At 59.6% G+C, this 13,955-nt stretch overlaps 6 protein-coding genes across 6 annotated transcripts; 4 read left to right on the top strand and 2 right to left on the bottom strand.

The window, feature by feature from the left end:
- Positions 1–326: 326 nt before the first annotated feature.
- TRAVEDRAFT_118254 (uncharacterized protein) lies at positions 327–756 on the top strand (the record flags this gene model as incomplete). Its single annotated transcript, XM_008037620.1, has 2 exons — positions 327–524; positions 571–756. The coding sequence occupies 2 exons, from the start codon at positions 327–329 to the stop codon at positions 754–756; spliced, it is 384 nt and encodes a 127-aa protein (XP_008035811.1).
- A 1,201-nt stretch (positions 757–1,957) lies between these two features.
- TRAVEDRAFT_35506 (uncharacterized protein) lies at positions 1,958–3,327 on the bottom strand (the record flags this gene model as incomplete). Its single annotated transcript, XM_008036748.1, has 6 exons — positions 1,958–2,015; positions 2,078–2,153; positions 2,215–2,373; positions 2,446–2,765; positions 2,821–2,969; positions 3,025–3,327. 6 exons carry the CDS (start codon positions 3,325–3,327, stop codon positions 1,958–1,960), a joined length of 1,065 nt encoding a protein of 354 aa, XP_008034939.1.
- A 271-nt stretch (positions 3,328–3,598) lies between these two features.
- On the top strand, positions 3,599–4,806 carry TRAVEDRAFT_27479 (uncharacterized protein). Its single transcript, XM_008036675.1, has 6 exons — positions 3,599–3,918; positions 3,993–4,011; positions 4,075–4,125; positions 4,183–4,243; positions 4,317–4,652; positions 4,715–4,806. Exons 1-5 carry the CDS (start codon positions 3,690–3,692, stop codon positions 4,362–4,364), a joined length of 408 nt encoding a protein of 135 aa, XP_008034866.1. The 5' UTR covers positions 3,599–3,689; the 3' UTR covers positions 4,365–4,652; positions 4,715–4,806.
- Positions 4,807–7,988: 3,182 nt separating this feature from the next.
- On the bottom strand, positions 7,989–8,767 carry TRAVEDRAFT_57204 (uncharacterized protein). Its single transcript, XM_008037019.1, has 3 exons — positions 8,651–8,767; positions 8,459–8,591; positions 7,989–8,396 (listed from the first exon to the last, which is right to left on the bottom strand). The coding sequence occupies exons 2-3, from the start codon at positions 8,587–8,589 to the stop codon at positions 8,231–8,233; spliced, it is 297 nt and encodes a 98-aa protein (XP_008035210.1). The 5' UTR covers positions 8,590–8,591; positions 8,651–8,767; the 3' UTR covers positions 7,989–8,230.
- A 996-nt stretch (positions 8,768–9,763) lies between these two features.
- On the top strand, positions 9,764–10,665 carry TRAVEDRAFT_44932 (S-adenosyl-L-methionine-dependent methyltransferase; the record flags this gene model as incomplete). Its single annotated transcript, XM_008036896.1, has 5 exons — positions 9,764–9,852; positions 9,922–10,042; positions 10,105–10,193; positions 10,250–10,351; positions 10,404–10,665. 5 exons carry the CDS (start codon positions 9,764–9,766, stop codon positions 10,663–10,665), a joined length of 663 nt encoding a protein of 220 aa, XP_008035087.1.
- A 276-nt stretch (positions 10,666–10,941) lies between these two features.
- Positions 10,942–13,280, top strand: TRAVEDRAFT_27477 (uncharacterized protein). Its single transcript, XM_008036674.1, has 3 exons — positions 10,942–13,014; positions 13,065–13,123; positions 13,179–13,280. The coding sequence occupies exon 1, from the start codon at positions 10,987–10,989 to the stop codon at positions 12,994–12,996; it is 2,010 nt and encodes a 669-aa protein (XP_008034865.1). The 5' UTR covers positions 10,942–10,986; the 3' UTR covers positions 12,997–13,014; positions 13,065–13,123; positions 13,179–13,280.
- Positions 13,281–13,955: the final 675 nt, after the last annotated feature.

The following is a 13,955-nucleotide window of genomic DNA, read 5'->3' as shown; positions in this document are numbered from 1 at the left end:
CTGTGTAGTACATGTAGCGGGCAAATTCAGCTCTGTAAAACTCAGGTGGTGCATACCGATATCGCATATGTTCGCTGTATCATTCAGACTATACACAGACCTGATCCAGGATACTCGTATATGTGCGAGGGCCAGCTGTACGGGGGTACGAGGCGAAGGTTGGCAGGCGCCCGTGGTGACCAGATCGGGACGAATTGATCGCAAACGCCGATTATGTGACCGATCAGAACGACGTTTGCGTGAAGACAGATTAGACACGCACCTTCGTCACCGACGGCGACACTGTAAACACCACCTCCAGCGTGGGCCCTCGCGACGCGGACACTATGCTTTCTCCTGCCCTCCTGCGCCTCTCAGCCCGTCGCCTGCCCCTGTCTGCGACACAGCGCGCCGGCGCGCGTCGTGCAAGCTCCTCCGCGGGCCCGCCTTCGCGCCATGCCCAGTTCTACACCGAGTTCGCGGCAGGCATGATCCCCGTCGCCATCCTCGGGTCCGCAGTGTACATGGTGCGTCCGACGCCATCGGTCGCCGCCCGTCGACATCTCCAATTAAATGTGGTCGTGGATGCAGGGCCTGCGGACGTGGCAGCAATACCTCGCGCACGAGCGGTTCCTGGAGGAGGCGCAGGCACATGTGCAGGAGTTGGAGGCGGAGGTGACTGCGCTCAGACAGCAGCTGCAGACGGGGGTGCGCGACGATACCGTTCAGAGTGTAGGCTCGTCCAGTGGGAAGAAATCGAGCTGGTGGCCCTGGTGACTGACAGCGACATCGTGGGCATCTATCCTCATGGCGGACGGTCTGTCAGTCACGTACCGCTCACACGCGTTCTATAACATCCGCACAGCATGCCTCATGACACCCACCGGCACAAGCGGCAACCTCAAGTAACAACATGCAAGGTCAAAGGACGACATCAAGGCCGTCGGTGGACCTTCTGATTGCACAGCGCTCATCATGTACAGAGTCTAGTGTGAAGCTACAAATTTAATCATACAACATGCGCCCGTTTTACGGAAGCCCGATCCCCTGGGTCGCGTGGATAAGACAAGGAATGCAACAGCGAGTGAACCCGCCGCACCAAATTAGCAACCCGCACATCCCATCTCCAGAAAGTAAGACCAAGAAAACGCATTTTGGTTTCCCCACCCGTGCGCAACCCCAAGAGGCCGCGCACGAGCAGGTACTTATCCCGAGGACCACGAAAAGGTATGCGCCAGGACAGAAGTCCCTCCCTCGGGGAAAGAAACACTCACCGTCCCACCTTCATCTCAATATGCACTTCAGTCTTAAGGAGCTTCTGACCGCTTGCTTGCAGTACTCTGACGACGCTTGGAGCGGCCTCTGCCCATCGGCAATCTGGGAACACGCTGACGCCAGGGTAGAGCCCGTGTCTTGAAGGCCCCTGCCTGTCGGCGTGGTGACTCATGCGGGGTGGTGGGGGAGGGGAGGGGGGATGGAGGGGGGAACAGAGCGCGAATGAGGAGTGAAGGCGTTCTAGCGCGATTTTTATTCCCTTCGAGGCGGGCAGAGGCTAGCAGGAGGCTGACATCCGCTGCAGCCTCGGTCGCACTGAGTCGGCTGAAGCATTTGTTACGGCCGAATAACAAAGGTTCGCGCCCAGGCCGAATTATAAGGGTGCTGTGATTCGCTTGTTTGAGTGCGCGTTCATCGCGGCGACGTACCGTTGGCTTTCAGCGCTGCATGCTTAGTACTCATGTGACTCTGCCCAACTTTGAAGGCGCTGCTGAAAGGTTACGACAGCGGAGAGCCTCGTACGCAAGCGTATCCTGGAGGCGGTCGGAAGTGCTTGTGCGAATACGGACACTCCTTCGGCCTTGAGACATATTAAAGTGTTCAGACCTGTACCAGTATATTCTAATAAACACGACATTAGGGACTATATCAGCGACAACATATGAACGTAAACTGCGAGGGTATATCATAGGGGGTAAATAGGTCAGTGGGTATGCGACTTGCTGAGCATAGTTTTGTGCTTGTCGTACAGCTTCGCCGAGCTGCATTGAACGCCGCCCGTCAGCGCCTCCAATGACAGTGCGCGCGCTGATACGCCACTCACCTGAGCACTGCAGAGGCCAGCCCGGCCATAGTTTGTACCTGGCCTTTGGCGCGCTTGAGGCGGAACACGTCGTACGCTGGGGCGAGGCCAGGGAGATGAGCGCTGTGCGCTTTCGGTAAGAGGCAGGGCAAACTTACAGACAAATATCAGGTCCATGAGGAGTTTCATCCTCGTCACCTGTATCCAGTAATCTTGACGCCGCAGGCGTACGAGCTCCTTGTTGTCCAGCTTATTGGCAGCTGGATTCGATTTCGTGGTGGTACCACCCATAGACTCGGAGTAAAGGCGGTTTTCCACTGAGTTGCGCGTAGCACAGCCGACCGACCGCATGAGCGCCGCGTCTCGTACAACTAGCAGCGGGCACATACCTTGATGTTGGAGGTCGAGAATGACGCTCCTCTCGACGCTGTTCTCGACAAGGTTCACGAGCGTACTTGCGAACCAACAGTAATCCGCAAGCCGTCCGGCGCGCTCCCCCGTCACCTTGCCGATAATCCCAAGTTTGGAGAAGGTCGCAGCGTCATCTGCGAGACCATTGATGAACTCTAGTAATACGGGTGGCGGCGCGTGCAGGAACGTGTGCAGCAGCGGCTTCTGCTTGTTCTTGTGCGACGCGTATGTATCGGACGAGTGCTGCGCGAGTATGGACGTGAGTGGCGGCAGCCAGTTGAAGAGGATGAGGCATTTCCTGCGCGTGGCTCGTGTTAATGCGGCGAAGTCGCCCCACCTCTCTAACTACTCACCTGGTCAGGGAGAACCCTGCGACAGCAGATGCCAAGCGCTTGGTGAGCTCCGCCTCCCATGCTGGACGCTGCTTCCCCCGGAAAGCACGGGTGGAGGTGACCGCCACATGGAACACCAAGTACATCTTCATCGAATATTGCAGGAGTTTCTGCGAGAAACGTTAATCTAGACTGCCCGACTCGCAAGCATATATCTAGACATACGAATGCCTTGTCGCGCCCGTTCGCCGACTTGAGCAGCTCCCGCCACACATCCTCTCGCCGCACGTGGTTCTTCGCCGCGCTCGGCTTCTCGTCCTCCTCCTCCTCATCCTCGACCTCGGGCTCCTGGTGCTTCTCCTCCGCGTCGGCCTTCGTGTCGTAGATGTCCGTGCCGAAGACATGCGAGCCGTTGGACATGATGGACGTCCGGGGCGTGCGCGGCGGGTGCGAGGACAGCGGGTTCATTTGGAAGGAGGACGTGTCCGTCGGAGGGTTGTACGACGAGCCGTATTGCGAGTCGTTCATCGAGATCGACGACGACGAAGCATGTCCAGGACCAGCATATGGGAACGTGATAGACGACATAGCTAGCGCGAGCACTCTGCTAGTGGTGAGCCTGGGACAAGGAGTCAGTGTAACTGCCCGAGCGCGTCTTCCGGCGTCGCGCGACGGGCGCTTGCACCGCTTCCCAGCTCTCCCAAATCGGGCGAAAACGCCGCCACGTGCTCGCACGCGCCGACCCAAACACGCGTCAACTTCCACATCGGGCTGTGGCAGCGGGCTCGTTGGGTACGTTGTGCGCGCACTGCAGTGTGGCGGCGCTGTGTCTTGGCTCTTGACGACGTCCCCCTTCTCTGTTCCTCCTGCGCACCTTCATGACGACCACAATGGCCTCAGGACTCCGCTCACCACCCACACCGCGCTCCAGCGCACCCTCGCCCCGCCCGTCCGCGCCATCACCGCGGCCAACTTTCGACTCCGAATTGGCTCGTGCATACATGAAGAAGCTGCTACAAACGACGCTGGGAAGCGCTTCCTGGCCCGAGCCGCGCGAGCGCGAGAAGGTGAAGGCGTGGATAAAGGAGATAGGCGAGCGCGTGAAGGAGCGGATGTTAGGTGAGCGGCCACGCCATGTTACTTGGGTACTTCGAGTGCCCCGCTCGTTCGGTCGTTAACCGAGTACCGCGCAGAGATCCAGCCAAGAGGATTGTGAGTGCGCCGCGGGCTTGTACTTGTGCCATAACGAAGTCTGACAACCCCGCGACCGCGAAGTAAATACATCGTCCTGACGCAGATAAATGAGAACCTCGGTCAGGGAGGAAGGTACGTGCGGAGCGAACTGTACGTGAAGAGGCGGATCTGACGAATGCACACGTAAAGAGCCGACCTAGTCTGCCACTGGGAGGATTCCGATGCGGTAGCTCAAGAGGTGTTCGCCAATGTACGCCCTTTTTTCTCCGGTCCTCTGATAGGAAAACCCGGGCGTGCAGCTGACAGTATTTGGACCGAATTAGGACTCCATCATGTGCATCTGCGTCGCATTCGCCGTCCGGACAATCTAGGTGCTCCGTCCGTCGAAACCCGCTGTCGTGCAACCCACGACGATGTCATACCCCGCCGTCTAGAGGACTGTAATTCGGAGATACCCCTCATCAATCATGCCGCTTGCTATCCTACTCGCCCTGCGTGAACCCGGCGCAGAATCCGCCGGTACCCTCACCCGTGTCCCGCAATCCAGACCACGGCAACTAGGCAAGCATCAGGCAACATTAAGGGTGCCATCGTTGTCTGCGATGACGGAACGGATGCCGCCGATCGTGGCTGCAGATGCCCACCTTGGTCCAAGTACGGTACGTCAACACAGGCCTCTCGAATTTGACGCCACTTACGAGTGACCACCGGACCTTACTAGTGGCCAGGGGATGCGCACTGCCTGTGAACCTCGCTGCTAGCCGTTATCTGGACGCTCGTTCGTCCCAAACCAATCCATTGAGTCCTGCTTTGTTCACCCAATGCAATGCGAGCCGTCCTGTCCTCGGGGGCGCGCCGCCCATCTGTCCTGTGCACGGCGGATCTTTCCGTCCGCTCCTGTGCTGCCCAGGGTGCTCCTTGCGGGAGGATCACATTCGCATGAAGGCGTTCTAATGGAAACCCTGGCTCTCACTGGTACGACATCAAGTACGCAGCGGAGCATGCATCACGCAGAGATGAACGCTATTCGGCCAGAGCGATGGACCGCCTAGGACCGTACGCGTCAAGGACCGGTCAGAAGAGCGGCCGAGTCGGGCAACTGCTTTCCAGGCTGATGGTCTCGACTCTCCGGACAGCTCGTCACGGCCTCACAGCATCAGAACTCTGCGCGGACGGATGGGCGGGCGGTATCATCCTCCCGCACGCCTGGTGCGGGATTGGTCGCTCGCCCGCGCGCGACTGGACAGTGGAATGTCGCGATGACATCCCTCGGGCACACGAGCGGCGAGCATCATCAGATGGCTCTGCGACGGTGACAGCAGCCCCGACCACATATCACTGTACGGGGTGATTGCCACAGCGGTCGCGGCGCGGTGCCCATAGAGTGCAGATGCGCCGGCGAGGCGGCGGGCACCCCAGAATTGACGAGTGTGAACGCACCAGGCTCGCGTCCGGACCGTGTGCACATTTAGGCCGCGCTGCTCATGCGCGCATGCGTCGCGGGGTGCGCGCTAGCTCGCGCGATACTCGCATAACCCCGGCTGGGCGCATCCGCTCGTTCGGTGGAGGTTCACGTTTACACACGCTGCCGCCCGCAGAGGCCGGGAGGTGCCCTGTGCGCAGGCTGAGGCTGCGGCGGAAACTTTGATTGGGAGGCCAACAGGACGCAGCCGCGCAGGCCGAGAGTGCTGACGTCCAGAGGGCGTCTGTGAGGGAATTAGATGGCCATGCCCATCTGCGGGAGCGATGATTATCATGCTGGGTGATCGATGGGCAGCGCGGCGGCAGCAATGGACGCTCTGGCGGCGCGCGGAATGCGAACACGGAGGGCGTGATGGCTCTGGCCAGATGGTGGATCGCTTCCTCCGCCGATAGGCGCTGGCCCCCTGTGCGGGCAGGCGTGACAGGGGCCCCCAGACACCTCCGGTTTATTCGCCCAGATCTGAGCGGGCGCACCGGATCTGGTCGGTAATTCTCGAGCAGCTTTGTGGCGTTCGGAAGCCGATTCGCCGCTGAGGAAGGGATAGACAACACTCGCGGAAGAAGCCCTTCCTCTACCGTCGCAAGCCAAATTGACGTGTCAACCCATCTGCTGCCTCCTAGCCGACCGACATATGACGCCCCGCAAACCCACCGTCCAAAAAGTCCAGGCACTCTATCGACCCCCGCCCCGAAGGGAATGCGCAGAACAAGGCCGTCCGGACAAGACCCGCGTATCGTGCCGCCGGAGACTGCCGCATACCCCATACGTGCACGTCGATGCATCTGCTGCTTACAGCCCACCGTCCCTGGCACACCTGCCTGGCCTGCACGCACCTCCTCCGCTCGCGGACACCCGAACCGATCACGCCCCAGCCTCGACCCCCCCACCGCCGGCCCATCCGCACACTTGCCCTCCTTCACCGTCCGCCATCGGAGAGCGAATGCAGATGGCCGCGGACGGCGTAGTTACGGAATCACGGCGGAGTGATATCACGAATCTACCGAATATGCAGAGCACGCCCCCTGCCTTCGCAGCCTCCTCCCAGCTGTCCCAGGCCCGGCGCAAGGACGGGCCATTGAGTGTTCTGCACAGCTTGCAGGGCTTCTGATCTCGGACGCAGTGCTCGCACCCCCGCGCTGAGTTCTGCTACGTTATCGGAGGCCAGCGAAAGGGCCCGCACCCTCGCTTTCGGACGCGCCCTCCCACACCCGGCCGCGCTGCCCCCACCGAGCACGCCGGCGAAAAACCACCTCGCCGGCGCACGAGTGATGTCAGCCTATTCTCCGCGCGCCCCCCATAAGCATTTGGCACGCGGGTGGGAGCTGCCCCTGCGGTGCAAATAGCTGCAACGCCACAATTATATTGGCCGGATATAGTCGCCGCAGGCGTCATGACGGACGGGCCCGTCCGCCGGCTCAGGCCTGCTCTGGCGAACCTTCGCAGCGGAACGGCCCAGGTGGCGTTATGGTGGTACACCTGCCCTGCCTGTCCACGTCCCCGCCAGCACACGGCAGCGCAGATGCCCCCGCTGCTGCTGCTGCTGCCCGCCAGCGTGCGGCTCCCGCACCAGCCATTGGTCGGACGGACGGCGCAGCCATCTGCCACTGGCAGTCACCGCAGCCGTGCGCGCACGGCCGCGGGCGAGAGCTGCCAGTCAGGCGGCAGGGATCAGAACGGTGACGAGGGCTTCTGGAACGCACCCCAGGTGCCCGTCCGCGGCCGGAAAGAGCAAGTGATCTTCAGACGTGCGGAGAGTTCGCGGACGCGCAGAACCCGCGGAATCCTCGAGGGGGGCACCGTGACGGTCCAAGGCGCAGGGCGCGCTGCGTGGGAGCCGCCGTGCGCAGAGATAGCGGATCTGGGGGAAGGAGGATGACAAGGTTTTCATTACCCACCGGCGTACCCCAGAAGTTTTCCGCCGCCTGCCAGTGCGGTCTGATCAGTGCTGTTCTGTATTGAGTGCGGCGGGTGCCGCACCGGACGAGGCACGACGCACAGGGCCGAGCGCGCCATCTGCCCGAGCCGGCCAGCGCGCTCGGGCGACGACGCTGTGGGGGGCGGGCCCACGGCGGAGAGAAGATACGCTGCAGTTCGCCGCGGCGTGGAGGGTCGCGGAGCATGGGGATGTGGAAGGAGGGCCTGCTTCCGGGCTTCCGCAGGGTCGAGGAATTGTGGGCGGCCGACGCCAGGACGCGTCTCATGCTGGGCGATCGGCAGGTGCCTGAGCGAAGCCGTGCAGCTGGGAGCGTGGAGTTCCCTTCCCCTAGATTTCCACTCCGCGACGAGTCGCGCCTACCATGCTACACAACGCGAAGCAGGGCTGCAGATGGCGGAAGATGCGAGTAGCGTCGAAGATACTGCTCCTGCAGAAAACATGGCGATTAGCTCCAGACGGCGTACGGAGGGCAATTCGACTGCAGCTTTGGATAGTGATCGGTTCGATAACCCCGGTGTACATCTCTTGCTGCCTTTCTGAGCTAAAACGTGATACGCAAGATGGATGGCCTGCAACACCATCTTCAGCCTGGTCTGGACCTGCGACGCCATACCCGTCCCCTCCCATGCAAAACCGGTCGGCGTATAGGAGAACACGACATGCTGAGCGTTACGATCGGTCGGATCTGGGACGTGAGAGCGTGTATGAGGAACGTGGGGGTCGCCGTTCGCTTCTGCGGTCTCGCTCGTCAAGACCGATTAGCAGCGACCGAAGACGGTGTTCTTGCAAGCCTCAAGTCTCGTTGACACCGAACGCTGTCAAAGAGGCAGCCGGCTTGAGAACGACGACCACATCGTACTTGAGGCGAGACGGCTGCGCACGTCGGGAAGCGTGCCCGGCACGCTCGGCGCGCGAGGGTAGAGGGGTTCACGGCAGATGCCCCGGGTAAATGAGGCCTCGCGAGCCGCGCCCATGTACATGTTTCTGGTGGAAGTGGACGTGACGTTAGGTGGTGTGAACACGGATTGGCATGGAATGCGCCGTGCCTGTGGTGATGCTGTCGCGGGACGGTGGCGGCTGAATGTACGGCACATCCGCCCAGCGACGTGCGCCCGAGGCACAGAGACGAAGAATGGCGACCGGCCATAGCACGAGAACGCTGCCGTACGCCACTCATTTCTGTGAAGCGATAATGTGAGGCTCGGCAAGCTGTGCAAGATTCCTCTCATGTAACGTACAACCTTCCCAGAGATTCGAGTCGTAGCGAAGGGGCCAGACGTGGCCTCACAATTGATGATGGAGCCAACGATATTGTCCCCCGAGGGATGGTGCGACTTTCGTGGGTATGTTTCTCCCTGCATATACCAAGACGTGATTTCTCAGCACAATAAGCTCACGGTGGTTTTTCGTCGACCTCTGGCAGGTGGTCAGCGCGCAACGCGCATATCATGGAGGCAATAGATAACGTACCACATAGGGCCGAGGGCCTCTTTTGTTACGTGGTCGACGTTCTTCCATGTTTGCAGGGGACATATGTTCCTTGTTCTACGCGAGCCTGGCTCGTACCGGTGTGGTCTTGTATTCCATCTGTCAGAAGGTCTAGTAAGGTCCGCGCTAGACCACTTGATAAACGCACGATGACGAGCTCAAGAAACGTCTCACAAGAGCGCATGCGAACCTCGCCAGACCGCCACGTTGTGGCCTTCTTCTATTAAGCCGCAAGCGACACTTGGCGTTACTCTTGTTCCCGGCCGCCGGGATGTAAGCGGGTTACGACCACTCTTCGCGACGAGGAAAGATCCAGCCACGCAATAGAACACGTTGGGTGGGCGTACTGCCGTACAGCGCGGAGGTCGGCGTTCAAGTTCTTGAACACCTGCCGCGAACGAAGTTGTGAGGTGGCTCAGGGCGGTTGGGAGACAAGCTGGACCCACAAGTTTCCTTTTCGGATCCCGCGGGCCCCACGTGGCAGGCTTGCTCCCGGCAAGCGCCGATTGAAGTGAGTGGCACGCTCGATCGATCATGTGGCGATATGTTTAGCGCTCGGGCTCAGCACCCTGCTTGTACTACTCTAGTACGATATTCAAGATACTATCCGGACACCTCCTTGGAAAGGCACAAAAAAGCACCCGCACGACGCTTGAGATCGTGCTCTTTGCTGCGTTACCGCACCCGTGATTGAGGATACAGTCCAATGAATCCGATTTGGGCTGCGTGTCCGACCGGTCTTGGACAGGCCACAGTGGCCTTTAAAACGCTGGACTCGTGTTGACGGACGTCCACGACGCAACGGACAATCCCTCCGAAGACAACTTCTTAACTTGACGCTAACGCCTGCACGCGTTCCAACCATGTCTACACGCCCAGAGGACCACGAGAAGTTCGCCAAGTTTCGCGCGGACCTCGCTGCACAGAAGGAGAACGGATGGGACGAGGCATGGTATGTGCTAAAGATATTTCAAGGGCCGTGCAGGGTGTGTGGCAGTCCACTCATTCATCGCGCTTGTAGGAAAGCGAAAGTCACCCCGTGGGACATCGGCACGATGCAGCTTGCTTTAAAGGAGCTGGTCGAAGAAAGCGGGTTGAGCTTCCCGCGATCTGGCCGCGCCCTGGTTCCTGGCTGTGGTCGGGTAAGCTCATGACACTCGGAAGTCCAGGGATGGCGTGGATCTTGACGAACTTGCCCGTCTAGGGCTTCGATGCAATTTACATTTCGAAGACCCTGGGACTGGAAACAGTCGGGTACGATATCTCGCCCACTGGGATCGCAGCAGCGAACGAGTAAGTGCGTCCACGTGCATACAGCGTTTATCCGAACTAATTGCATAGCGTCGCAGCTTGAAGGCCTCTGTTGGCACGGACGCAGCCAACGTCAAGTTTGAGGTAGCGGATTTCTTCGCCTTGGAAGACGAGGCATTCGATCTCGTTTACGACTATACGTGAGTATCGCCATCTATATTCATATACTACCTATCTCAAACCAGCTATCAGTTTCTTCGTGGCGATCCATCCCTCTCAGCGCCCTCAGTGGGCTACTCAAATGGCAAAGCTGGTCAAGCCTGGCGGGTTCCTTATCACGTTGGTGTACCCCATCAAGCCCTACACGGATATTGGGCCTCCGTTCTTTGTTAGGCCGGAGCACTATGTGGAGGTGCTCGGCTCGGGCTGGGATAAAGTCTGGGACAAGGTCCCGGAGAAGACGATTGAGACGCATGTTGGGGAGGACCGGATGGTGGTGTGGCGGAAGCTTTGAACTTCGAGACCGGCTCTTTGACAGTGGATAATGCTTGTTTTGCACCCCTGGTGAATTATGTGATGACCTAAACGCTGTGGGTTACGCAGTCGAGCTGCGGGTGGTTGTGGGTGCTGTCCGAACCGCGAGATTCGTACTTTACCACTTTCGGGAATCGGGGCGAAACGCCCAGTCACGTGGCAAAATTTCGGATTTCTGGCGAGTAGCGCCCATTGACGGTGACCACACACCTGCGCAGACGTCCGCCGACTCGTCCGACCCGACCCCGACCTCCTTCGCGCTGTCTCGCTCCTCTAGGCACCACGGCTTTCCTGTTACTGCATGGCGCATCGCTGCGTTCGCAAGTTGAGGCTTGCGACGGCTAGCAGCTACGCTCATGTCCGCCCCTTCCACTCTACCACCTCGCGGCTCGATGCGCTAGCTGTACCGTCCGCCGCGTCAAGTTCCTCATCTACACCGCGCGAAGAAACCTTCAGCAACACGCCCCTTGGCCGGAAAATAGCGGATATTCGCGCTCTGCTGGAGATCAAGAGCCCGAGTCCTCACCGCGTATGGGCAAGCTACGTTGAGCTGCTGCAGTTCTACGGTTCGAGCGGTGTCCCGCGTGACATCCACCAGGGCGTGCTCAGGAAGTGCTCGCCCTCCGCTGCGCACTTGCGCGCTGTCTCCGCGAAGCTTATGGCGGAAGGGGGGAGGTTCAGGGACGCGCTGCTCTATGAGACGCGTTTTCGAGACGTGATCCGCAACCTTCGTAGCTCGGGTGGGGTGCCGGCGCTGGAGGACTACCACTGCGTCCTGGACCAATTCGCCGCGCTCGGAAACTACGAAAGCGCGATGCGGGTTCTGGACGAGATCACGCAGGTCGGGCTTGCCAAGCAGCCAGACACGTACGGTCTGTGTTTACGGGCTCTCAGCTACCGCCTCACCCTACCCGTCTGGCACCTCCGCCGACCTATGCTCGTGGACGAGATCACCGAACACTGCATGAATATCCTCGAAGAGATGTCGCAGGAAAACGTGGCATACACCCCTACGAACGTCGACCTGGCCTTTCGAATACTGAAGGAGACCCTGAACATGCAGGGTTTCGCTGCGCTGCTGAAGGGCGCGTTTGGGATCGACTTGGCTTATCCGGACAGGTCACCGCTGGAGTTCTGGGAGAAGAAGGCCGCCGCATCTGCCGAGGACGCGGCGGAGGACGGTCTGTCGCAACGACTGCCGATGCGGATGCCCTTCACTTGCTCTACTCTCAATACGGCCCTCGACTACCTCGGGCGCGCCGGGAACGTCTCGAAGATGGTGCAACTCTTCGAGGTCACGACCAATCCTTTGCCGTCTTCGACGTCGAACCCCGCATTCAACGACGACGAAGATGATGACTTCGGAATCTCAAACCCGCAGGTCGCGCCGTACAGTCCTCCACACATACGGCCAAACACCACCACATTCCACATCATGCTCAGACACATACACAAAGCTGGGCACGAGGTACTCGCGCGACATTACCTGCTCGTCGCGTTGGAAGCGGGACGCAACGAAGGCAGGTCATTACGCGAGATGACACGACTAAAGCCGCCTGAAGAGATCGTCTCTCCTCGCGTTTCCGTGACCCGAAGCCTGCTCCTTTCCGTCGCGTCGCTTGCCAACGACAACAAGGACGTCGATCTGCTTCGCTGGGTGTCACACAAGACCCGACAAACCGCGCGGTGGAAGCGGCGTGATCTGGATTACTACACCCAGGTTCGCGCGCGGTGGATTGCGGAGGGGCTCTACCAACCTCCGGCTCTCAGCGATGCAGCGCTGGAAGGCGTCGAAGAGGAGCTGCCCCTAGGTCCATCGTCCTCGCGGTTTTCCAGCTTCTTCAGCCCTTCCTCCTCCCTCTCACATGTCGACGACTCTAAGGCCTCAATCGCGTCCGCACCAGAGACCAAGCCGTTCGACATCGACCTGCACGTGAACCTTCTCCGCCGCGACTTGCACAGCCTAATCGCATTCGAGGCCCGCGTCGACGACGTGCTCGCGCGCACGGTGCAGCGCATCAAGGAGCGGCTGGGCCGTCGTGTCTGGGGCGGCAAAAACATCTTCCTGAGCGACGTGGAGAGGCGGCTGCCGGTGTCGAGGGAGTTCTGGAAGCGGAACGTCAACTACCGTCCGCTTAGCGAGGTGCGGGCGCAGAGCGTGGCGCCCTCAGCGCGCAGGCAGTCAGGGAAGCCGAAGCCCTCGGCGCCGGCCCGCGCAGAACCTGCACCGACGGGTTCTGAGGCAGACCTAGTTTCGCCTCCATCCGCATCCGCATCGACATCCGCCCCTACGAGCCAGGGACAGTCATAGACGGCATTAATGTATCATGTATGCCTGCCATCTTCGACGTCCACTGTGAAGTGCTGACCATTGCCCAGATCACGACTTATTGCACACTACTATCTTCCGCACTAATCCCGGAGCAGGTGGTACGGCGGTGAGCGTGGCATTGCTTTTTCGTTTGCATCGTCACTAAAGAGCGCATGGCACAGGGTTGGGTCAGGGAGCATGCGGTGCACACGGTACATACCCCTGTACACTTTCCGAGTCGCATATATGCAGACCTCGGAGGCTTACGAGACCAGAAACGAGGCGCAGTGGCATACTGAACACATGAGTGGCTCCATTAATGTGAACGTAAAGATGACAGGAGATATTGCAAAGTTCAAGAGCTGCGGTAAGTTTCATTCCGGGTATGTGCGCGTTAACGGCGTGGGCGCTTGCTACGCTTGGCAAGAATACCTGCGGAAGCCACAGTGTGTGCTGCGGTAGGGTCCTATGATTCGTTTCGCAGCTCGTGTTGCGTATCCCCCTATTCTGTTCGACAGGCCGCCGACGTCCATTTGTATCAAGGTAGCCGGTGGAGTGTGTCAACGAACTAGCCTTGCCTAGATTGGGAGCGACACTATCCATGAACACGTCTGTGAGCCAATCATTGACAGGACGTCTCAATTTACCTCTCATGGACCCCGCAGAACGTGCGCAGAAGACTGACACGCCTCCAACGACGCATGCACGAGACCCCACCCAGTGACCCAGGAGCGACCTCAAGACGCCTTGTATGGCTTAGGGGACACATACCTGCTTGTCATAGCGTTTATTCGCCCATCTCCCGCGTACTATGCGAGGTGACCATGGGAATCCGGCAGCGAGATGGGTATAGTGCAGGTCTTAATAGGTGTGCTTCACGATGACCGCCGCTCTTATCTTTGCAATCCGCAGAGTCCTCGAGTCAATTTTTCATCACGCTTTCCCCCCCAGTATCCGAG

This window comes from Trametes versicolor, assembly GCF_000271585.1.
Source record: "Trametes versicolor FP-101664 SS1 unplaced genomic scaffold TRAVEscaffold_3, whole genome shotgun sequence".
Lineage (NCBI taxonomy): Eukaryota > Fungi > Basidiomycota > Agaricomycetes > Polyporales > Polyporaceae > Trametes > Trametes versicolor.
Note: the sequence above shows the minus strand (reverse complement) of the source record. Positions and strands in the feature narration are given on the sequence as shown.

Excerpts from the sequence above, each read along its gene's own strand:
- TRAVEDRAFT_27479 (XM_008036675.1), top strand. The coding sequence starts at position 3,690 with ATGGCCTCAGGACTCCGCTCACCACCCACACCGCGCTCCAGCGCACCC. Across the intron at positions 4,126-4,182 it reads AACCTCGGTCAGGGAGGAAG|AGCCGACCTAGTCTGCCACT; the intron begins GTACGTGCGGAG and ends GCACACGTAAAG. Across the intron at positions 4,244-4,316 it reads CTCAAGAGGTGTTCGCCAAT|GACTCCATCATGTGCATCTG; the intron begins GTACGCCCTTTT and ends GGACCGAATTAG.
- TRAVEDRAFT_57204 (XM_008037019.1), bottom strand. The coding sequence starts at position 8,589 with ATGAGTGGCGTACGGCAGCGTTCTCGTGCTATGGCCGGTCGCCATTCT. Across the intron at positions 8,397-8,458 it reads CCGCGACAGCATCACCACAG|AAACATGTACATGGGCGCGG; the intron begins GCACGGCGCATT and ends CACTTCCACCAG.
- TRAVEDRAFT_27477 (XM_008036674.1), top strand. The coding sequence starts at position 10,987 with ATGGCGCATCGCTGCGTTCGCAAGTTGAGGCTTGCGACGGCTAGCAGC.